The sequence below is a fragment of the Vipera ursinii genome (genome assembly GCF_947247035.1).
Source record: "Vipera ursinii genome assembly, chromosome: 1".
NCBI classification, from domain to species: Eukaryota; Metazoa; Chordata; class Lepidosauria; order Squamata; family Viperidae; genus Vipera; species Vipera ursinii.
In genome coordinates this window covers 355904275-355925732 of record NC_139512.1, presented here as the reverse complement: position 1 = coordinate 355925732, position 21458 = coordinate 355904275, and the positions used below count along the sequence as shown (strand labels likewise).

The following is a 21458-nucleotide window of genomic DNA, read 5'->3' as shown; positions in this document are numbered from 1 at the left end:
TGGTGATTGGCCAATAGTCACCCAGCTGGATTTCACGTCTAAAGCAAAAGTAGAACTCACCTCCTGGTGATTGGCCAATAGTCACCCAGCTGGCTTTCATGTCTGAAGCAGAACTAGAACTAGAACTCACCATCTCCTGCTTTCTCATCTGGTGCCTTAACCACTAGACCAGGTGGTGCTTCCTGTCTCCTCCGCTGGGAGGTCCAGACAGCGACCACATATGGAGGGCTGGGTCAAGTGGGCTTAGCATCTTTTCAGATGAAGGGTGGGGGGTGGTCTCTCCACAGAACGAATGAAGGAAAGGGATTGAGGCCTTGCTTTTTTGTCCTCCTCAGGGCATCCTGTGCCGCACCTTGCAGGGCCACGCCCACTGGGTCAACACCATGGCGCTCAGCACGGATTATGTCCTCCGCACGGGAGCCTTTGAGCCGGCCAAAGCTTCTATCAACCCCCAGGATGTGAGCGGATCACGTAAGGGCATCTGGCACTTCTGAGTTTCCTTGCTCAGTGTTTCTCAAACCTCGGGGATTTTAAGAGGGGTGGACTTCCACTCCCAGAATCCCCCAGCCAGCCTGCTTTAAGAGGGGTGGACTTCAAGTCCAAGAACTCCCCAGCCAGCCTGCTTTAAGAGGAGTGGGCTTCCACTCCCAGAATCCCCCAAGCAGCCTGCTTTAAGAGGGGTGGGCTTCCGCTCCCAGAATTCCCCAGCCAGCCTGCTTTAAGAGGGGTGGACTTCCACTCCCATAATCCCCCAGCCAGCCTGCTTTAACAGGGGTGGGCTTCCGCTCCCATAATCCCCCAGCTAGCCTGCTTTAAGAGGGGTGGACTTCCACTCCCAGAATCCCCCAGCCAGGATCCTCCAAGAGTGGTGGACTTCATCTCCCAGAATTCCCACAAGCATCACGCTTTTAGAAGGTGGGATTTCAACTCCTAGCGTTCACAAAACTTGGGGATTTCAACATGGCTGTCTGGGGAATTCTGGGAGTTGAAGTCCACGGGCCTTAAAGTTGCCAAGATTGGAAACCCCTGTTGTCGAGTAAGTCTCACAATGAATCAAACCACAGAGCAAAAGTCATACAATGAGCAGGCAATTTAAAGGACTAAATTGCATTGCTGGTTCCGGGGATTGGGGAAAGGATTTAATTCATGGCGTATTTGGTGCACCCCATTTAATTAACAGAATAGTTTGCGGAATCAACCAAGGAATGTGGAACGTAGACTTTTCATTGAAAGCTACTTCCTCCGGTCTTTCCGTTGTTCCCACAGTACAGGCAGTTCTCGAGTTATGTCCACTCGTTGAGTGACCCATTTAAAGTGACAGTTTAAACTGTGAGGGTCAAAGTTATGGCCGTCCCAGCACCCTTGCAGTCACTCGATCGTGATTTGGTGCCTGGCAACTGGCTTGACTGTATGAGAGTTGCAGCATCCTAAGTCCGCATAATTGCCATTTGCAACCTTCCCTGCCATTTTTCCGAAGGCAACGTCAATGGGGAAGCCAGCAGAGAAGGTTGCAAAGTGCTCGGATAAGTCTCCCCGCTAGTGGACCCTCTCCCGGCTCCTTGGCGCTTCTGCCACGCCAGCCATCGGCACGCCCTCCTCTGCCCGCTCACACACCATCTCCTGCTCAGCAGCAACCAACCACTCACTGCCCTGCAGTCTGCTTTCAAATTGCTGGGACTTGCAATTTCCTGTCGGCTTCCCCAATGACTTTGTATTGGGGAAGCCACCGGGAAGTTGCAAGAAGCTCTTCGCTTAACCACCCACTGTCTTTGCTTAACGACCGCAACAGGGACTGCTGGGGTTGCTGTCACTAAGAGGGGCAGTCACGAGACCTCATGCTTTCTGAACACATGACTTAGTGGTGGAAATTCCAGTTTTTGAACAACCAGATTTAGTAACAGGTGCATTCCATATAGCATCAACCGTGTTAACGAGTCTTGGGACTCGTTTTTTGGCTATGTATTCGAAATGGACTCCAATTAATATAGGTTTTTGGTGTCATTTTTGTATAACTTGGCATTTTTGGTGTTGCTGCCGCTGTTGTGTTGTTCTTGTTGTCCTTGGGATGGTAACATTGTTTGGTGGGTGGTATTCCTTCTTTCAAGAACGGGAGGTCGGAATTTTATTTTGACGTGTCTCATTGTGCATGCAGATAAACGGCAATTAAGGTGATCTTATCTAATTAATGACCGTCGTTAAGCAAGGACTACCTCTAATGTCCACACATCCTATTTATGCTTCACTTTACTTGGCTTTTCCTACAGTGGCAGAGATCAAGCAAAACGCCCTGTTGAGATACAATCAAATCAGGGTAAGAGTCCCAGGTTTTATTTATTTATTTTAATTTTTTTGCAACTGGACATGGGATATTTATGATGGGGAGGTCTTCAAAAATGGTTTTGCATTCTTTGTGATTTGACTTACTGCACCTCTGCAGTAAACCTAGCTGATCATGATGCTGTGTGCTTCAGTTTTTTAAAAAAATTAGCTGCTGTCCAATATTTTTTTTAGAATACATTTTAAAATTATTGGATGGAGCTCCTGTTCATGCAGCCTCCTGCTTTGCCATCTTACCGGAATTCGCCTAAAAATGGTGTGTGTGTGTGTGTGTGTGTGTATCTCTGAAGGCTACAAAGGAGAGAGATTCAGATTAAATTTATGACAGTGAATCTTAATTTTAGAAGGGATTTAGACTGAACCAACTGGCTGGGTAGATCTTTCAATCAGAATATTCCACGTAATCATTTTGCTGCCAGCCTCCATGTGGAATAGGGGTAGTTCTTGATCTGTGACCGCAGAACTTCAGTTACTAAACAAAATAATAATTAATAATAATAATAATAATAATAATAATGAGGAGGAGGAGGAGGAGGAGGAGGAGGAGGAGGAGGAGGAGGAAGTGGTGGCGGTACTGGGAACTACAGTATGTCCAAAAACTTTACAAAACACATCAAGAAATTGCAGCTTCCTGCAATAACTTCAGCAAAGCTACAAAAAACTGCGTTACTTGGAACATCTTACATTTTAAGGAGATACCTGGTTGATAGCTAGGATGCTGGCATCAACCCATGTCAATCATGGTTGATAGCTAGGACTAATGATTGACATGGGTTGATGCCAGCATCCTAGGTATCAACCAGGTATCTCCTTAAAATGTAAGATGTTCTGAGTAGCGCAGGTCTTTATATACATATATAACTCCAGCAAAGCTATAAAAAACATATAAGGAACGGTTGCTGGAATTGGGTATGTCTAGTTTAATGAAGAGAAGGGCGAGGGGGGACACGATAGCAGCCTTCCAGTATCTCAGGGGCTGCCCCAAAGAAGAGGGAGGCAAGCTATTCTCCAAAGCGCCCTGAAGGCAGGAGAAGAAGCAACGGATGGAAACTCATCAAGGAGAGAAGCAACTTGGAATTAAGGAGAAATTTCCTGTCAGTTAGAACAATTAACCAGTGGAACTCCTTGCCTCCAGAAGCGGTGAATGCTCCAACACTGGAAGTCTTTAAGAAGAGACTGGACAGCCATTTGCCTGAAATGGGATAGGGTTTCCTGCCTGAACCTTGGACTAGATGACCTCCAAGGTCCCTTCCAACTTCTTCTTCTTCTTCTTCTTCTTCTTCTTCTTCTTCTTCTTCTTCTTCTTCTTCTTCTTCTTCTTCTTCTTCTTCTTCTTCTTCTTCTTCTTGTTGTTGTTATTATTATTATTATTATTATTATTATTATTATTATTATTATTATTATTATTATTATTATTATTATTATTATTATCTACCCGTATTTCTCCCCAAAAAAAGACAGAGTCTTATATTATTTTTGGGTCCAAAGGACGCATTAGGGCTTATTTTCTGGTTAGGGCTTATATTCGGGGAAATACGGTACTAAAGGCATCCAGCTGGCTGATGACCTTAACTGAAGCTTATTTTTGAGGTGGGGCTTATATTAGGAGCGCCCTGAAAAAAATCATGCTTGGGCTTATTTTCCAGTCGAGTCTTATATTCAGAGGAATACGGTACTAAATGCATCCTTAACTAGGGCTTATTTTGGGGGTGGGGCTTATATTACCAGCATCCTAAAAAAAATCATGATGGGGCTTATTTTAGATATGTGAAGGCCTTTTCTGGAAACACTGGGCCTCTTTGCTACATTCTTGTGGCAGTGAGTTCCAAAGGCTCTTTTTTTGTGTGCTCTTTTATTCCCCAGGGCCAAGGACCGGAAAGGCTAGTTTCTGGATCAGATGACTTCACCTTGTTTCTCTGGCTTCCTGCAGAAGACAAGAAGCCCTTGACCAGAATGACAGGCCATCAAGCGCTGATCAATCAAGTCCTCTTCTCCCCCGACACCCGCACCATTGCCAGCGCATCCTTCGACAAGTCAATCAAGCTTTGGGATGGACGGACCGGGAAGTAGGTTGGATTTTTTTTCCCCCTCTTCCCTCTGGAACGTTCTGGAGATCGTCTTTCCTTCTTCTGGACCACATTGATCCAGGTGTAATGAGACGGATGCTGTGGTTTTCCGGAGGACGTTTCTGGAGTGACGCCTGGTGTTTCAGGATATGTTCTTGTTCAGGGGTCTCCAAGCTTGGCAATTTTAAGACTTGTCGGCTTCAACTCCCAGAATTCCTCAGCCAGGTGGCTGGGGAATTCTGGGAGTGGAAGTCCACCCATCTTAAAACATGCTGGCTACGGAATTCTGGGAGTGGAAGTCCATCCCTCTTAAAGCATGCTGGCTGGGAATTCTGGGAGTGGAAGTCCATCCCTCTTAAAGCATGGCTGGCTGGGAATTCTGGAAGCCCACCCCTCTTAAGCAGGCTGGCTAGAGGATTCTGGTGGTGGAAGTCCCCCCATCTTAAAGCATGCTGGCTGGGGAATTCTGGGAGTTTGTACATAATTTTTTTTTATTTTAATTCCATTTATATCCCGCCCTTCTCCGAAGACTCAGGGCAGCTTACAAGCTTAGCAGTAGCCTTCATTCTATGTATATGCCTGCTTATTAGGGCTTTCACCCCCCCCCCCAAGCGGCATTATTACAAAGTCAGCTTAATTGCCCCCAACAATCTGGGTCCTCATTTTACCTACCTGGGAAGGATGGAAGGCTGAGTCAACCTTGAGCCTGGTGGGACTCGAACCTGCACTAATTGCAGGCAGCTGGGGTTACTTAAGGAGGCATCAGCCCACTGCTCCACCAAGGCTCCACCAAGGCTCATTTGAATTTGAATTAAGATGAATTCATTAGTAAAATTTATTTATTTATTCGACTGATATACCGCCCTATTCCCGTAGGACTCAGGGCGGTTTACAGGGCAATTAACTAAATTAACTGAAAACTGTTCAGACCGGTCACTAAAGAAATGGCTGTAAGTTTGGGCTGCCTATAATAAGAAAATAAAAATTGGGAGACTTGGGGGAAAGGAGTGGAGCTGGGAATCCCCATCCTAACTGGGCTTTTCTGACCGCAGATATCTCACCTCCCTACGTGGACACGTCTCAGCCGTGTACCAGATTGCGTGGTCGGCCGACAGCCGCCTGTTGGTCAGCGGAAGCAGCGACAGCACCCTCAAAGTGTGGGACACCAAGACACAGAAGTTGGCCGTTGACCTGCCTGGACACGCCGATGAGGTATGGCGGGTCTCCCTGCAACCACGTGAGCTGGCTGGAAGAAGGATGGGGTTTGTGCTCATCATCTAGAACAGGGGTCTTCAGACTTGGCCCTTTTATGACTTGCGGACTTCAACTCCCAGAATTCCTCAGGCAGTGTGCCTGGCTGAGGAATTCTGGGAGTTGAAGTCCACAAGTCGTAAAAGGGCCAAGTTGGAAGACCCCTGCCCTAGAACAGTGTTTCTCAACTCAACCATTTTAAAATACTGGATATGGACTGGCTGGCTGGGGGATTCTGGGAGGGGAAGTCCACCCCTCTTAAAGCATCCTGGCTGGAGAATTCTGGGAATTAAAGTCCACCCCTCTTAAAGCATCCTGGTTGGGGAATTCTGGGAGTTGAAGTCCATCCCTCTTAAAACATCCTGGCTGGGGAATTCTGGGAGTTGAAGTCCATCCCTCTTAAAGCATACTGGCTGGGGAATTCTGGGAGTGGAAGTCCACTTATCTTAATGCATGCTAGCTGAGGAATTCCAGGAGTGGGTCCACCCCTCTTAAAGCAGGCTGGCGGGGGAATTCTGGGAGTGGAAGTCCACCCCTCTTAAAGCATGCTGAGTAGGGAATTCTGGGAGTGGAAGTCCATCCCTCTTAAAGTATTCTGGCTCGGGAATTATGAGAGATGAAATGCACCTATCTTAAAACACGCCAGCTGGGAAACTCTGAGAATCAAAAGCCATTCTTCCTAAAGTTGCTGATGGTTGGCAAATTAGCAGCTGTTGAGCAGTATAAATCTTCTAGTCCTCAGGATGGGTTTTGAAATTCCACAAGTGAGGTCTTCGAGAAACAAATTTCTGTTTTCCCCCTCGTTTGGGGGAATGGGGAAGCTGGGGTTCAGTTTAAAGTTGCTTCAACCTCTTTATTGCAAGCGTTGATCTGCTTTTGTGATATATTCCTCTCCCAGGTGTTTGCGGTGGACTGGAGTCCCGATGGCCAACGGGTAGCAAGTGGAGGGAAGGACAAGTGTCTCCGGATGTAAGCTCCCCCCCCCCTCTCTCTTGTTTTATTAAGATAGTCAAATTCAAAGGTCACGAGAAGCAGAGCATGTCCCAGGCCTTACCATATCTAGTAGAGTTGCACATGTAATTTTATGCACATTTTATTTTCTATAAATAATAATAAATAATGAAGTAGTAGTAGTAGTAGTAGTAGTAGTAGTAGTAGTAGTAGTAAGGCACCTTGTAGGTCATCAGTCCAACCCCCTGCTCAGGCAGGAAACCCTATACCATTTCAGACAAATGGCTGTCCAGTCTCTTTTTAAAAACTTCCAGTGTTGGAGTATTCACCGCTTCTGGAGGCAGGTTGTTCCACCGGTTAACTGTTCTCCCTGTCAGGAAGTTTCTCCTTAGTTCCAGGTTGCGTCTCTCCTTGATTAGTTTCCATCCATTGTTCCTTGTCCTGCCTTCGGGCGCTTTGGAGAATAGCTTGACTCCCTCTTCTTTGGGGCAGCCCTTGAGATACTGAAAGGCTGCTATAATGTCACCCCCTGGTCCTTCTCTTCATTAAACTAGACCACAGGTCTGCAACCCGCGGCTCCGGAGCCGCATGCGGCTCTTTCAGCCGTCTCCTGCGGCTCCCAGTCCTCTGCTATGTGTAGTCCAAAAAAAAAAAGTGGGACTAAAAAAGTTCAACCAATCAATTCAAATATGCAGGGTAGGTGCATATCTCGCCTTGGCTCCACTCTTCAGTCAAACCCTGTTCTGCGCATGCGCGCATGTACGCGCATGCGCACACATTTTTTTGCGGCTCCCAGTTTTTCCTTTTGTGAGGGAACCGGTTCCGAGTGGCTCTTTCACTGTTTCAGGTTGCTGACCCCAGAACTAGACCATGGGTAGGCAACCTCGGCTCTTTTATGTCTCGTGGACTTCAACTCCCAGAATTCCTGAGCCAGCCATGCTGAGGGGAAAGGGAGAGGTTTCCAAGCTGAGCTACGCTGGTTCAGGAATTCTGGGAGTTGAAGTCCACGAGTCATAAAAGAGCCAAGGTTGCCTTACCCTTGAACTAAACATTCCCAATTCCAGCAATGGTTCCTCATATGTTTTAGCCTCCAGACCTCTAATCATCTTTTATTCATGTCTATGGAGATTCTCTGTCCTCCAGGTCAGGGTTGTCCCCAAGGTGCTTTTTCAGGAGGCCACTGGACTTCCTTGTTTTTCTTTGAAGACGTTTCGCTTCTCCTCCAAGAAGCTTCTTCGGCTCTGACTGGAGGGTGGGGAATGGAAGGATCTAAAAGGAATGCAGACGACCGGCTGTCTGCAAGGAGTATAAATCCTTCCGTTCCCCACCCTCCAGCCAGAGCTGAAGAAGCTTCTTGGAGGGGAAGCGAAACGTCTTCAGAGGAAGAAACAGGGAAAGTCCAGTGGCCTCCTGAAAAAGAGGACCTTTGGGATTTTATTTATCCGGTTTCTATAGCCACCGATGCAATTGACTCTTTTTTTTTTTTTTTATTGAAAAGTTTTAAAAAATACAATTTTCCTTTAAAAAACCCCCCTTCCCCCTCCCTCCTCCCCTCCCTACCTCCCCCCTATCTCCCCCCCTCCCCCTCTCCCTCCTCCCTCCCCTGCCTCCCCCCCTCTACTTCCCCTCCTCCCCCCCTCCCCCCCCCCACTTCCCAGAGCAAAATACAAGGTATATATCTAAAAAGCAATCATAAACAATCATATACTAACAATTATAAACTCTAAAATCCATCACTCTCTAGCTTATATAAAGTAAACCAATCCTTAACAATACTAAATATATATAAAAAACTAAAATAAAAGAAAACTAGCATCATTCCCATCTATGTTCTTCCACATTTCCCTATTACCTAAACATATTCTCATTTACACATCACAAACACCTATCCCTATTAACCTCTCTAGCCAAAATAGACTATAATAGATAGTTCTTACACAAATTAACCCGCATTAACCCACAAAACTTTCTTCCTCTTCCTCTGTAATAAATTGTCCATTAATTCCAAATTAAAGATTCTGTTACCATACATATCATCCCAAAACTTTTAAAAAACACAACTACCACTTGTCTATAAGTATATTGTGGAAGTTCCATAGATTTCTGCTGGTCTTATTTTTTTGTCTTTTTTGAGCGTTTTAAGGCAGCACGCGTCACCCTCTGTTCTCTAATATCATCCAAAAGAGTTGCAGCTTGAACTCCTCCTGTACCCTTCTCGTCTATCAGTCCATCTTCATCCTCTTGATGTTCTCCTTCTCCAGATCCCTCTGCAGCTTCCAGAAGTGTTGATGGGGTTACATTTAAAACATTGTTGTAAAAGTCATGCGCTTGCTTCACATTACCCAAACAGTACCTTTTGCCATCATACATGAAGCTCAGCCCAGCTGGGATCTCCCATCTGAACCTTATATCCCTTTGCTTGAGCTCTTGCACAAGAAAAATAAAATCCTTCCTTCTCTTTAAAATCTTTGGAGGAATTTCTTTTAGAACCAAAACTTCTTGACCAGCAATCACAACTTTGGTATCATAGGCAGCTTGTATAACTTCATCTCTAACTTCCCTTTTTACAAAATAAACCACCACATCTCTAGGCAACTTTCTCTGTTTAGCAATCCACGAATTCACACGAAACACTTTGTCCATACCTTGTTTTATTTCAGATGCTGGATGATTCAATACCCCCTCAAAAGCCTCAGAAACCAGCTGCTTTAAATCTTCCTTAATATTCTCTTTTAGGCCTCTAATTCTCACAGCAAACTGCATCTGGTAAAATTGGGCCAGACTCTGTTCACTATCCATTTTGTCTTTTAAATCTTCAATTTCCAAAACTTTTGCTTCTAATATAGCATTCTTTTGAGTCAAGTCTTGCACTTGGTCATCCAGCACCTCCACACATTTAGCAACTTTATGCACTGAGGACAAAATGTCTGCCTTCATCTCTCTAAGTTTCTGTTCCATCCTTTCTTCCATTCTCTGCTCCAATTTCTCCAATTTCTCCTCCATCTGTGCAAATTTAGCACCCATTGACTCCAGAATTAACTGGGTATGTCTTTCAAGATCCTTCGAAGTCAATACATCAGGAGAATGCAACGCCTGCAGTAATGATTGTTGTTGCACCGGAGAATTTCCAGCACTCCGAAAAGTTCTAGGGGGAGGTTTAGCCGCCATCTTTTACTTACAATTGTGACGCACTTTCACTTTAAGTTTTAAGCAGAGTCCATCAAGCTTGAGAGTAAAATAAAATAATCTTCTTCATCTCTTCATCTTTCCCTCTTGTACTGCTCTGCCTGCTCTTTTCCTTTCATAGTCTCTCCATCAAGCAGGGATGGTCGCAGACGCCTGGCTCTGCTCCATAAAGTCCGGAGCAGAGACGCTAGCCAGCTGGGAGCAGCCCAGGCTACGGGGGAGTTCAATCCTTCAGCCGCCCAAGCTCCAAGCTCAGGCGGCCCCGGAGAACTCAACCCCCACCTGGGGGCTCACCCCCTCCTCTTCTCCCGAGGAGGGGGCTTCAAATTCGCCCGAACAGCTGATCGGCGCTGTTTCGGGCGAAAAATCACACAGCTGAGCTGCGGGCAGCCCGGGAAGGCTGTCTCCGGCGCCACGGAGCCACCGGAAGCAATTGACTCTTAACACACAATTAGTCTCTGTGGTTCCTGTCTCTCCTGTCTAATCTATTTTAAAATATGTTATACAGTATAAAATATTTACCAGTAGAAGAGAATGTTTGTAGCTCAGGGGTTGAACTGTGGGGTCCGAGGAGGAGGAGGGGAACTATGGGCTCCATGTTTGAGTTTGGTGATTTTCTTGCAGATATTTCATTACCCAATTAGCTAATGTCATCAGTGTTAGAAAAGACAGGGGTTTGTGGAGAGGAGGAGGAGGAGGAGGAGGAGGAGGAGGAGGAGGAGGAGGAGGAGGAGGAGGAGGAGGAAGGCTAATAAATTACTTACCATGAAGAAAATGATTTATTCCTTGTTGAGAGTGTCCAGAAAATAATACTTCATAAAAAAGTAAAAATGCTACAAAATATTTTATGAGAGCTAAATAACAACTGTATATTCTATACTATAATAAGCCTATAATAACCCACCAGGCTGACCTGGACTGACAGGGATTTTAATTATGTTTTTAATTTTTAACTTTAATTTTTAACTTATTTTAATTTTAATTTATTCTACAGGGCCATTAATTTAATTTTTCTTTTAACTTCTGTATGATTGTATGTTATTGTTGTTAGCCGCCCTGAGTCCTTCGGGAGATAGGGCGGCATATAAATCCCAAAAATAAATAAATAAATAAATAAATAAATAAATAAATAAATAAATAAATAAATAAATAAATAAATAAGCAAGCAAGCAAGCAAGCAAGCAAGCAAGCAAGCAAGCCTTGATACTTTCTGAGCCTGGTTGTTTTCTTGCAGACATTTCATTACCCAACTAGGGAACATCATCAGTGCTGGAAGGGAGGAACCCTTTGGCTTGTCTCTGTTTACATACACGTGACTTGCCCTAATTCAACAACAGCCTAATCAAAGAGCAAGAACACCCTCATTAACACTTGACAGAGCCAGCTGCTTGCACATAAACAGAGAGCAAACTCTGTTCCCTTCTAGCACTGATGACGTTCCCTAGTTGGGTCATGAAACGTCTGCAAGAAAATAAACAAGCTCAGAGAGCATCAAGGACCCCACAGTCCCCCCCCTCCTCCTCCTCCTCCTCTTCCTCCTCCTCCTCCTCCTCCTCCTCCATTCCCTTCTAGAACTGATGATGTTACCTAGCTGGGTCATGAAATGTCTGCAAGAAAACAACCAAGTTCAGAGAGCACCAAGGACCCCACAGTCGTCGTCGTCCTCCTCCTCCTCCTCCTCCTCCTCCTCCTCCTCCTCCTCCTCCTCCTCCCATTTCATTCCCTTCTAGAACTGATGATGTTACCTAGTTGGGTCATGAAATGTCTGCAAGAAAACAAGTAAGCTCAGAGACCACCAAGGACCCCACAGTCCTCCTCCTCCTCCTCCTCCCCCCCTCTACAAGTCCCACTTCCTTCTGGCACTGATGATATTACCTAGTTTTACATTTTACTCTAGTCTAATCCAATTTCCTCAACCTTGGCAGTTTTCAAATGGGTGGACCTCAAGACCAAGTTATTAAGTTTTATTTTTCTTTTCTTTCCAACAGATGGAGACGATAGCGGGAGGACTGAAGTTGAACTTTTTAAAATTCTTTTCTGATACTAACTGTGGTCTCCTCCTCCTCCTCCTCCTGTTTTAGGGAAGATTTGGTGGGGTTGAGATTGGGGCCATTGTGCAGAGTAGTTGCAGAGAGCTTCCTTTGATATCGAACGCTGGACAGCTATACTGGATGTTTTCATCCGTGTTAATATCAACATGGATGCTACAGCACAAGCAGGAAGACCTCCCGATCACATGTCACCTGAAGTAATGAACTATGCTGGTCATGAACAAGCCACCATTCCCTTGCTTTGGACGCCCGTCAATAAGATGGCTATCAATATCTCATTCCCTCGAATAGCAAACTCTGAGGTGGGCTCAGCAAGAATTGGGACTCTTGACAAACGAAATGAAGGTTTCGTTCAGGCTTGGCTGAACTTAAATATTTAGATCACTTTAAAAAAAAAAAAAGAATTATCCAGGAAGACCGAAAATCCACCAGAAAAAAAAATCAAGGACTGAAGAAATAGCCCAAGGTAGCCACAATTTTGACCAACGTTTGATGGAAGAAGCAAAGATGGACTGGAGATGGCCCAAAGAAGGATGGAGACTGGTGGGAAATCACGGAGCAGTTAGGATAGGATTACTGTATGCTGCAATGTGGGTTGTTGTTTTTTTTTTGCAGATAATATTTCTTAGTTATATCCTTTTAAGTCACATCTCCGGTTTTTAAATCAAAATGTACTAGCAGCGATACAGAAAATACAGGTAGTTCTCACTTAACGTCCCAGGCCGAGCAACTCTGTGGCTAAGGTGCACGATGGTTAAGCATGGATGTGGCTTGTTGTTTTGGGATAGCTCTGTTCCTGTCCCATCCAGTGAGTTCTCTTGCATTATGGCTGTAAGGAGGAAAGTTGTGTTATACAAGCGGTCCACAACTTACTACCATTCATTTAGTGACGAATAGAATAGAATAAAATAGATTCGAATAGAATCAGAACAGGAATAGAACAGGAACAGAATAGGAAGGGAACTCGGAGGTCTTCTAGTCCAACCCCCTGCCCAGGCAGCTAAACCCTGTACCATTTCAGACAAATGGTTGTCCAATCTCTTCTTAAGAACTTCCAGTCTTGGAGCATTCACAGCTTCTGGAGGCAGGTTGTTCCATTGGTTAATTGTTTTCACTATCAGGAAATTTTTCCTTAGTTTCAAGTTGCTTCTCTCTTTGATAATAGAATAGAATAGAATAGAATAGAATAGAACAGAACAGAACAGAACAGAACAGAACAGAACAGAACAGAATAAAATAGAATAGAATTACAGAATAGAATTACAGAATAGAATAGAATAGAATAGAATAGAATAGAATAGAATAGAATAGATAAAATAAGAATAGAACAGAATTAAAATAAAATAGAATATAGAATAGAATAAAAATTTTATTGTCACTTTAAATGTACACTAATCACCATACATTAAAATGAAATTTCATTGCATTCAGTTCTCAAAAAAAATGCCATTGTGCGCATTCCCACATACACACATACACACATATACATGACACAGAGAAACATCATAGTCTAGTTTGAATATGTGTGTGTGTATATGTGTGTGTGTGTATGTATGTATGTACGTACATACATACGTATATATATATATATATATATATATATATATATATATATACGTATGCGAATTTACAAGATGGATGGCATAAGGAGTAAAGCTGTTGCAGAATCAAGTAGTCCTGCTATAAATACTTTGAAACCTCCTCCCAGAAGGGAGCAACAGGAACAGACCATGATGTGTGAGTGTGTGGAGGTGTCTAACAGTGCTTTGAGCTTTAAGCACATATAAGTGCTTATGAGCAGTATCCTGAAACATGGGAAGTGAACTTCCTGTATATAAACTTCTCAGCTGTCCTTACCACTCTTTGTAGTTACAAGAAGACCAAAAAAAGTGGCTTACGGTCGTTTTTCACACTCATGACCGTTGCTGCATCGTCGTGTTCATGTGATCAAAATTCAGCCACTTGGCAACTGGCATGTACTTACCATGGTCGCGGTGTCCCAGGGTCATGTGATCACAAACAATGGGGAAGCCAGATTCACTTAAACCGTATTACTATCTTAACCACAGCAGTGTTTTGCTTAACAACTATGGTGAGAAAGGTCGTAAAATGGAGCAGAATTCACTTAACAACTGTCTTGCTCAGCAACAGACATTTTGAGCCCAATTTTGGTGGTAAATAATAATAAAAAAATGTTGGAAGGCACCTTGGAGGTCATCTAGTCCAACCCCTTGCTCAGGCAGGAAACCCTATACCATTTCAGGCAAATGGCTCTTCTTAAAAACTTCCAGGGTTGGAGCATTCACAGCTTCTGGAGGCAGGTTGTTCCACTGGTTAATTGTTCTAACTGTCAGGAAATTCCTCCTTAGTTCCAGGTTGCTTCTCTCCTTCATGAGTTTCCATCCGTTGCTTCTTGTCCTGCCTTCAGGCGCTTTGGAGAATAATAGAGGACTATCTGTAAGTATCTTTTGTGGGGCCCATTATAACTTTGAATGGTCACCAAGGAAATGGTTGTAACTAGAGGACTACCAATAAAACTGGCCTTCCTCACTGTTGCAAAGACATGGAAGGGAAGTGCTGAGAATTGAAGGGAGTTGCTAAAACGTAAGCATCACTAAAAATGTTCAGAAAAGTTTTTGGGCATCTGATTGTCTATTGACCCTTATTCGTCCCTTGCTATCACTCACGTGCTACTTGGTAGACTGCCCCTGAACTTGGAGGCTCCTGATTTCCCCACCCCCCGCCCCATCCATATTGCAATATCGTTCAATCTTTCATTTTTTAATACATTGTCTATCATTCTCTGTGCCCTAGGAGTAACTCACCCTTGAAATATTAGGATGTCAAAAGGATACCACTGGCTGTTTGCCGCAGCAAAAGCCATTTTAATTTTTTTAAGTTTCACGGCAGGCTAACTCTGGCCTCTCAAAATAGCTTAAATCGTTAAGGCCTGCAAAAGCCTTATAAAAAGGACCTTTTGTCCCTGATTAATATTATCCCTGTCATCTCTGAAGCTTTATCGGAGATCAGATTAAAATATTTATCACCGGTAATAGCCATTCATAGATCTGCTCCTTTTACTCCAGGAATTTCTTGTCCTTTTTAAAAAAGCCACTTAAGCAAATGGCCTCTTTTGGTAATTGTTAGTACTATGATCGAATAATAGCAAAATAAATGTGGTCCTCTTAGAATAAAAATCCATCTGCTCCTTTGGATAAATAGCCTCAGAAGTGCAGGCAGTAAGGTGTGATTTGATTGGTACTTGAACAGGAGACTGTTAAAAGGCTGCTAAATTGCAATTAATGTTTTTTTTAAAAAAAACAATTTTTATTAGCTTTTCAATTTACAACCTATATATCTAGAAACCATCATGATACCTGGGTAGTCTTCAATTGATTAAACAGAGTTTTCAATACATAGTTTGGGTTACATTATCATAGCATCCTTCTCTATTTCCCTCAACATATTTAAAATAGCAGATTTATAAGAATAGCATGGTCAATTAAAAAAGATTCTTTCAATGAGGTATATGTTCTGTTATTAAATTTTATCTAATTTTGAGGTTAATTGTAGTATCCAAGTTTAACCTTTGACATCCCAAATAGTATTCAGAACCCAAAATTCCCTTATTTTATTACACTAAAGATTGTATCATCTAACATACAGCCAATAATTAAATAGCTAACTTCTACCTAATAAACATTGTTTGTTTCATATCCTGATACATCCCAAGTTATCAATCAGAGAGCCTATATTTATCATGCTTCTACTTATACATAATCAAAAGTTTAACCTCAAATATAGGATCCATAAGCCAATTTTCCATTATGTCAATATATAAATTTATAATATTTGGAATAAGCCTAATAACTACTTAAAACACATTTTAATTCTATCTCAGGAATATTTTCTATTTCAGATCCTAATAAGTCACTAATTACTAACCAAACGACCTATAATAGTTCTCTAGGAATTCATTTTTTAAATCTAACTCTAGGTTTCTTTTTTTTGCCAGTCAGGTTTCCAGACCAAGGCCTTTAAATGGCCAAGTAGGTTTTCCTTTGCTCGCATGCATATTATTTGCACCAGAGGAGGCCATCCCACCATCAGCAATGTACAACGGTTGAACCATTTATAGTCATTATATTGTTGCCATATTAATTCCACTCTCTTTATTTGCTCTGACATCTCTGTCAGCAGTTCAGTCTGGATTCTTCTTCCATCTGGGTTGATCTGTTTTAAGGAGAAAATCTTATCCAGTATTATAGTTGTTGTTGTTAGTTGCGAAGTCGTGTCCGACCCATCGTGACCCTATGGACAACGTTCCTCCAGGCCTTCCTGTCCTCTACCATCTTCTGGAGTCCATTTAGGCTCACGCCTCCTGCTTCAGTGACTCCATCCAGCCACCTCATTCTCTGTCGTCCCCTTCTTCTCTTGCCCTCCATCTTTTCCAGCATTAGGCTCTTCTCCAGTGAGTCCTTCCTTCTCATTAGGTGGCCAAAGTATTTGAGTTTTAGCTTCAGGATCTGGCCTTCTGAAGAGCAGTCAGGGTTGATCTCCTCTAGGACTGACCGGTTTGATCACCTTGCAGTCCAAGGAACTCGCAGGAGTCTTCTCCAGCACCAGAGTTCAAAGGCTTCAATTCTTTGGCGCTCAGCCTTTCTTATGGTCCAACTTTCACTGCCATACATTGCAAGTATTATAGTTAGTAGTTGACTATCCAAACTTTCCACAGGTTTTCTTAGTTGATCTTCGCCGTCCTCTATGTTGGCATCACCACCTTGCCTGTAGTGTACTTCTGAAGTTATAGACTCTTTAGAAAGGGTCAAAAGTTGAGTATTAAGTTTTGCCCTAGTTTGCTGTTGATTTTTAGGATTGTCTGTCATAGTAGTAGTTCCTTGCACTTTAATAATTGTTGGTTCCTTGAGTAAAGTCAGGTTTTGGATAATAGTTTTTTCCGTACTTTGTTGTTGTTGCTTATATTCCTCTGTCTCAATAGTAGTATCTTCCAAGTTTGTCATATTCTGAAGTGTAAATTCTTTAGTTGCAGTCTGAGTTTCAGTTGGTAAATGAACGTTGGCATGTAAATTATTTAATCTGGAGATAGACATCTCAGTGACGCTAAGGATTGTTTCAAATATAAGATTATAGTCAAGCGAGGTTTTGTGGCTGATGTTCTCCATTTTGCAGTAATTATAGACTTTAGTGGAGGCTATTTTTCAAACAAAAATCAGTAAGTGGCCACCTCCACAAGTCTAAGCCAAATCTTAATGCCAAGGACAGGTCATAACAAGTTTGTTTACCAATGGTATTCACTTGCTGTAACAGACTTGGCCACTAGATGTCCCCAGAGTACTTTATTTATTTATTTTTTTCTGTTTTGCCTCCTTTTTGAGACTGATAGGTAGAATAGTCCATTTCTATTAATATAGGAACTTTGGGCCAAAGGTAGAAAGGCAGTAAGTCCAATTATTCAGTATCATGTAGTTCAAGACTTTTTCTTTTCTCTCCCAATGTAGACAAAGGCCACTATTAAGGAGGGTTGGGGGGGAAAAAATCCCTTCGCTCTCTCCGCGCAAACAAATTCGGAAAGCTTTGACAGGAAGAGTAGACAATTAGGAAAATTGTCAATTCTCACCCAGTTTTCAAGTGCTTTCAAGTGCTTTTGGCTTCGGCAGGAGACGGCTAAATGATGGGCCACGGGCCAAGAGAACAATGAATTAAAATAGAATAGAATGGAGTGGTATAGAATAGAATAATGAAAGAATGGAATAGCATTGGAAAGAATAGAATTGAATTAGAAAAGAATAATGAATGAAAATAGAACAGAAACTTCATTATCACTTTAAATGTGTACTAATTAGGGTACGTTCAAATGAAATTTCGTTGCATTCAGCTTTCAAAAAAAAATATGCATGTACCCCCCCATCCGCAGGCACAAATGACACAAAGAAACATTACAGTCTAGTTTGAATGTATACATATACATAGTGTGTGTGTGGGGGGGGGGGAAAGGATCCTGTGAATTGACCAGACGGATGACATAAAGAACAAAGCTGTTACAAAATCTAGTAGTTTTGCTATAAATACTTTGAAACCTCCTCCCAGAGGGGAGCAACGGAAACAGACTCTGGGCGTGTGAGGACTCTTAACAATGCTCTGTGCTCTAAGCACATGTAAGCGCTTGTAAGCAGCATCCTGGATCGCGGGAACCACGCTTCCTATAATCCTTTCCGCTGTCCTTACCACTCTCTGTGTGGAGCTTCTATCTGAGACTCTGCCACCACCAAACCAGACAGTGATGCAGTTTGTTAAGACACTCAGTCATGCCTCTGTGAAAAGTGGCCAGGACAGAAGGAGAAAGATGGGATCTCCTCATCCGACACAAGAAATGCAAACACTAAAGGTGACGTACGAAGAGACCAAGTCAGTTTGTTAGTTATCTGCACCCCGCAGATACTTTAATACTGTTGACCACCTCCACAGCTGCAACTTTGATGCAAAGTGGAGTCTGGCTATGCTGGCTCTTTCTAAAATCAGCAACGATCTCCTTTTGTTTTATTAAGATTTGTTTAAAAACCGAGCTGTTTAGATTTCCACATCGCTAGATCCAGACTCTTGTGGCGTATTTGCCCAAAACTGCGGTCCTACCAGGTCACTGATAGCAGGCCAAACATTTAAACGTCATCGTATCTTACACCTGTTCACCGCTGTGAGGTGATGTGGCACCACAAAATTAAAACAAGGTGTCAATGCTGCTAATGCCGGATGTTCTTGCTTTGACCACAGAGGGAAATGCAGGCATTTTTCTCTATTGCTTTTAGAGTTAGTTGATGCTGGGAGGGGGAATGTGGATGAGAGTCCAGCTAGTCATAACAATAATAACTCAGCCGTGGGAACCCAAGGTCATTGAGCCCTGAGTCGATAAGAGTTTTGGCGGGCTGGAGAGCTGGGGAGAGAGCCTATGCTTCAAGCTAATTGGGGAATGTGATTTGGGTTTCCGACTATGTAGTGCCGATACTTTTGTTTCTCGAATAAAAGATTCTTTCATCTATCGGAAACATGACACAAGAGAGGGAAGTAGGATTAGGAGCTTCTGGGCTCATGTTTGGATTATAAGGAACTGGGGAGAATTTTGTATGTGTGCCGTGGGATTAAAAAATTCATGGCAGCAAAGCGCATTCACGGTCATTGATTCTAGGGCACTGATCTGTGCAATATGTGCGTTATGCCCTTTGTACAACTCAACCCTACAACATAAAAAGTAGATGTTACATCTTTTTTAATGTGGCACCAAGCCATGCTATGCTTTATTTCAATGTTTCTCAAACTTTAAGATGTGTGGACTTCAACTCCCAGAATTCACATCTATGCCTAGAAGCTGACTGGGGATTCTGGGAGTTGAACTCGACACATTTTAAGATTGCCAAGTTTTCAGAAATAAGCTTTATTTGGTTGAGGTTTGTAAACACATCTGTGGGTTTATCAGGGTTTATGGATTGGCATACAGGTACTCCTGATTTACGATCACAATTGAGCCCCAATTTTATGTTGTTAAGCGGGACATTTGTTAAGTGAAAGTTACCCCATTTTATGATTTTTCTTGCGACAGCTGTTAAGTTAACCGGTACAATTGTTGAGTTACTAACACGGTTGTTAAGTGAATCTGGCTTCCCCCTTGACTTTGCTTATCAGAAGGTAGCAAAAGGGGATCACTAACATAATAACTGCATTGATTTGACTTAACTGTGGCAAGATAAGTTATAAAATGGGGTAAAATTTACTTAACAACCGTCTTGCCTAGCAACATAAATTTTGAGATCAATTGTAGTCGTAAGTCGAGGACTAACTATATACCTGTATTTATTAATCTGGTACTCCCTTTCAAGAAACCTGCAAGAACATCTGTGACTCTTCTTCCATCTGCTTGGATGTTTCTGCACAACACCCCTGCAGAGTAGGCTACTCTGACTATATAAGTCAAATAATATAGGTATGAATAAAAATAAATTTGCATCAAGTTCTTGGTTACCTGGGCCTTTGAACCCTAGAAAAGCCATGAGGTATGGATAGGCTGAACCTGTGTGTTTTTTAAAGAAGGTAGTGATTAATATGTGTATATATGTGTAAGGGTGTAGGTATATACATATATTGTATATAGCATGTTTATATGTGTGTTATGTACGTATACACTTTTGAGCGTAGGCAACAGAATTTCATTTTTAATGCATGCCCGTGTGCCCACAGTAAAAAAAAATGACAGTAAAGGTTATTTTATCTTATATTACTTTAGGTTAGCGCAGTAAAATTTCAGAAAGGACAGCTCCATTTCTAGAAAGCAGGTAGGTGGGATACATCCCTAAAAAGGCCGGCTTAATAAAATAAATAAATAAATAAATAACTTGGCCAGAGGAGCAGAGTCCGAGGAAAAAACTTGGTCACCCAACCTCACTGAGGTCTCCCTACTTTAGAAGTCCAACTTCTGCCAACCTCCGCCTCAGAACAACACTTTGGAGGCGGAGTTCCCTATAATCCTTTTGTTTATTCTTTTGAGTTTGGCGGGCGTGTTTTCGCCTGGCTTCTAGCTGCTTATTTTCTAAGCTCCAATTGTCTGTGTGTGTGTGTGTGTATACGTATACGTATATGTATACATATATATAACACACACATATTCTATCAATATCAAGATGGCGCCCACAGCCATTCCCCTCCCCCACCCCACCCGTTTGGGCAACTTTTCGCCCTCAAACTTTCCCGCGCGCGGACTCTTTTTCCCCCCCCTTCTTTTCTCCCGCTTCGCTCCGCCCACTCTTGTTTTTTCTGGCGGAGGGAGACAAAAAAAAAAAAAGCGCCTGCGCGCGACGTCCGTATATAAATAGCCCCGCCGCGCGGAAGTTTCGCCAGTCGCGGCCGGACGCCGGTGGGGAAAAGGTTGAGGTTCCGCGCTCGGAGGAGGCGAGGGACGGCAGCGGCCTAAAGGCGGAGGGACTCCTCCCTGCGCTCCTTATTATTATCCCCGGCGATACCTGCAGCTTTCCCCTCCTTTTCGACCTCCGCCGATTCTTCCGGGAAGGGCCGCCTGCCCTCCCTTAAAACCGGGACAGAGGTGGTGGTGGGGGGGTAGGATGTAAGAGGGTGATGCGCAGGGACCCCTGAGGGGGTGAACTCCCTCCCTCCCCTGGATATCGTTTTTGAGGAATATTTTAAGTTTCTTCCCACCCTGAAAAAGCCACCCTAATTCCTTCCCCTCTATCGCCTCCCTTGCATCTCCCTTCGCAAAAGAGAGAAAAAATAATAATAATCCTTTTGCTCTGTTCCTCCCCCACTCCCCCCCCCCGGTATCTTAATCTCACCTCTATTAACGGGGTTTTTCCCGCTATCTGCCCTCTTTCCCTTCCTCGGGGCAACTGTCATTGCCTCCTTTTTTTTATTCCATGCCCCCTCCCCCCCAAAAAAACCCCTCATTCCTCCAGGCATTGTCATAACTAGCTGGGAAACCCACCCACCCCCCAAAAAAACCCCAATATTTTAAGGGGTTTTTGGATGACAGCAATCTGCTTTGCTCCTTTATGGCTTTTTATGGTCTTCCCCCCACCTTTTTTAAAAAATAAAATAA

General features: G+C 43.2%; 1 protein-coding gene across 2 annotated transcripts in view; it reads left to right on the top strand.

Annotated features, from left to right (window-relative positions):
* Window positions 1-12491, top strand: part of NLE1 (notchless homolog 1) — a 31066-nt gene extending 18575 nt beyond the window's left edge. For both annotated transcript variants that reach the window (XM_083379787.1, XM_083379786.1), the window contains 6 exons: window positions 336-471; window positions 2265-2311; window positions 4201-4403; window positions 5456-5615; window positions 6553-6623; window positions 11780-12491. In XM_083379787.1, the coding sequence (XP_083235913.1) occupies window positions 336-471; window positions 2265-2311; window positions 4201-4403; window positions 5456-5615; window positions 6553-6623; window positions 11780-11792 (630 nt within the window). In that variant the 3' untranslated portion in view covers window positions 11793-12491. The remainder of the gene's footprint in view (window positions 1-335; window positions 472-2264; window positions 2312-4200; window positions 4404-5455; window positions 5616-6552; window positions 6624-11779) is intronic.
* Window positions 12492-21458: the final 8967 nt, after the last annotated feature.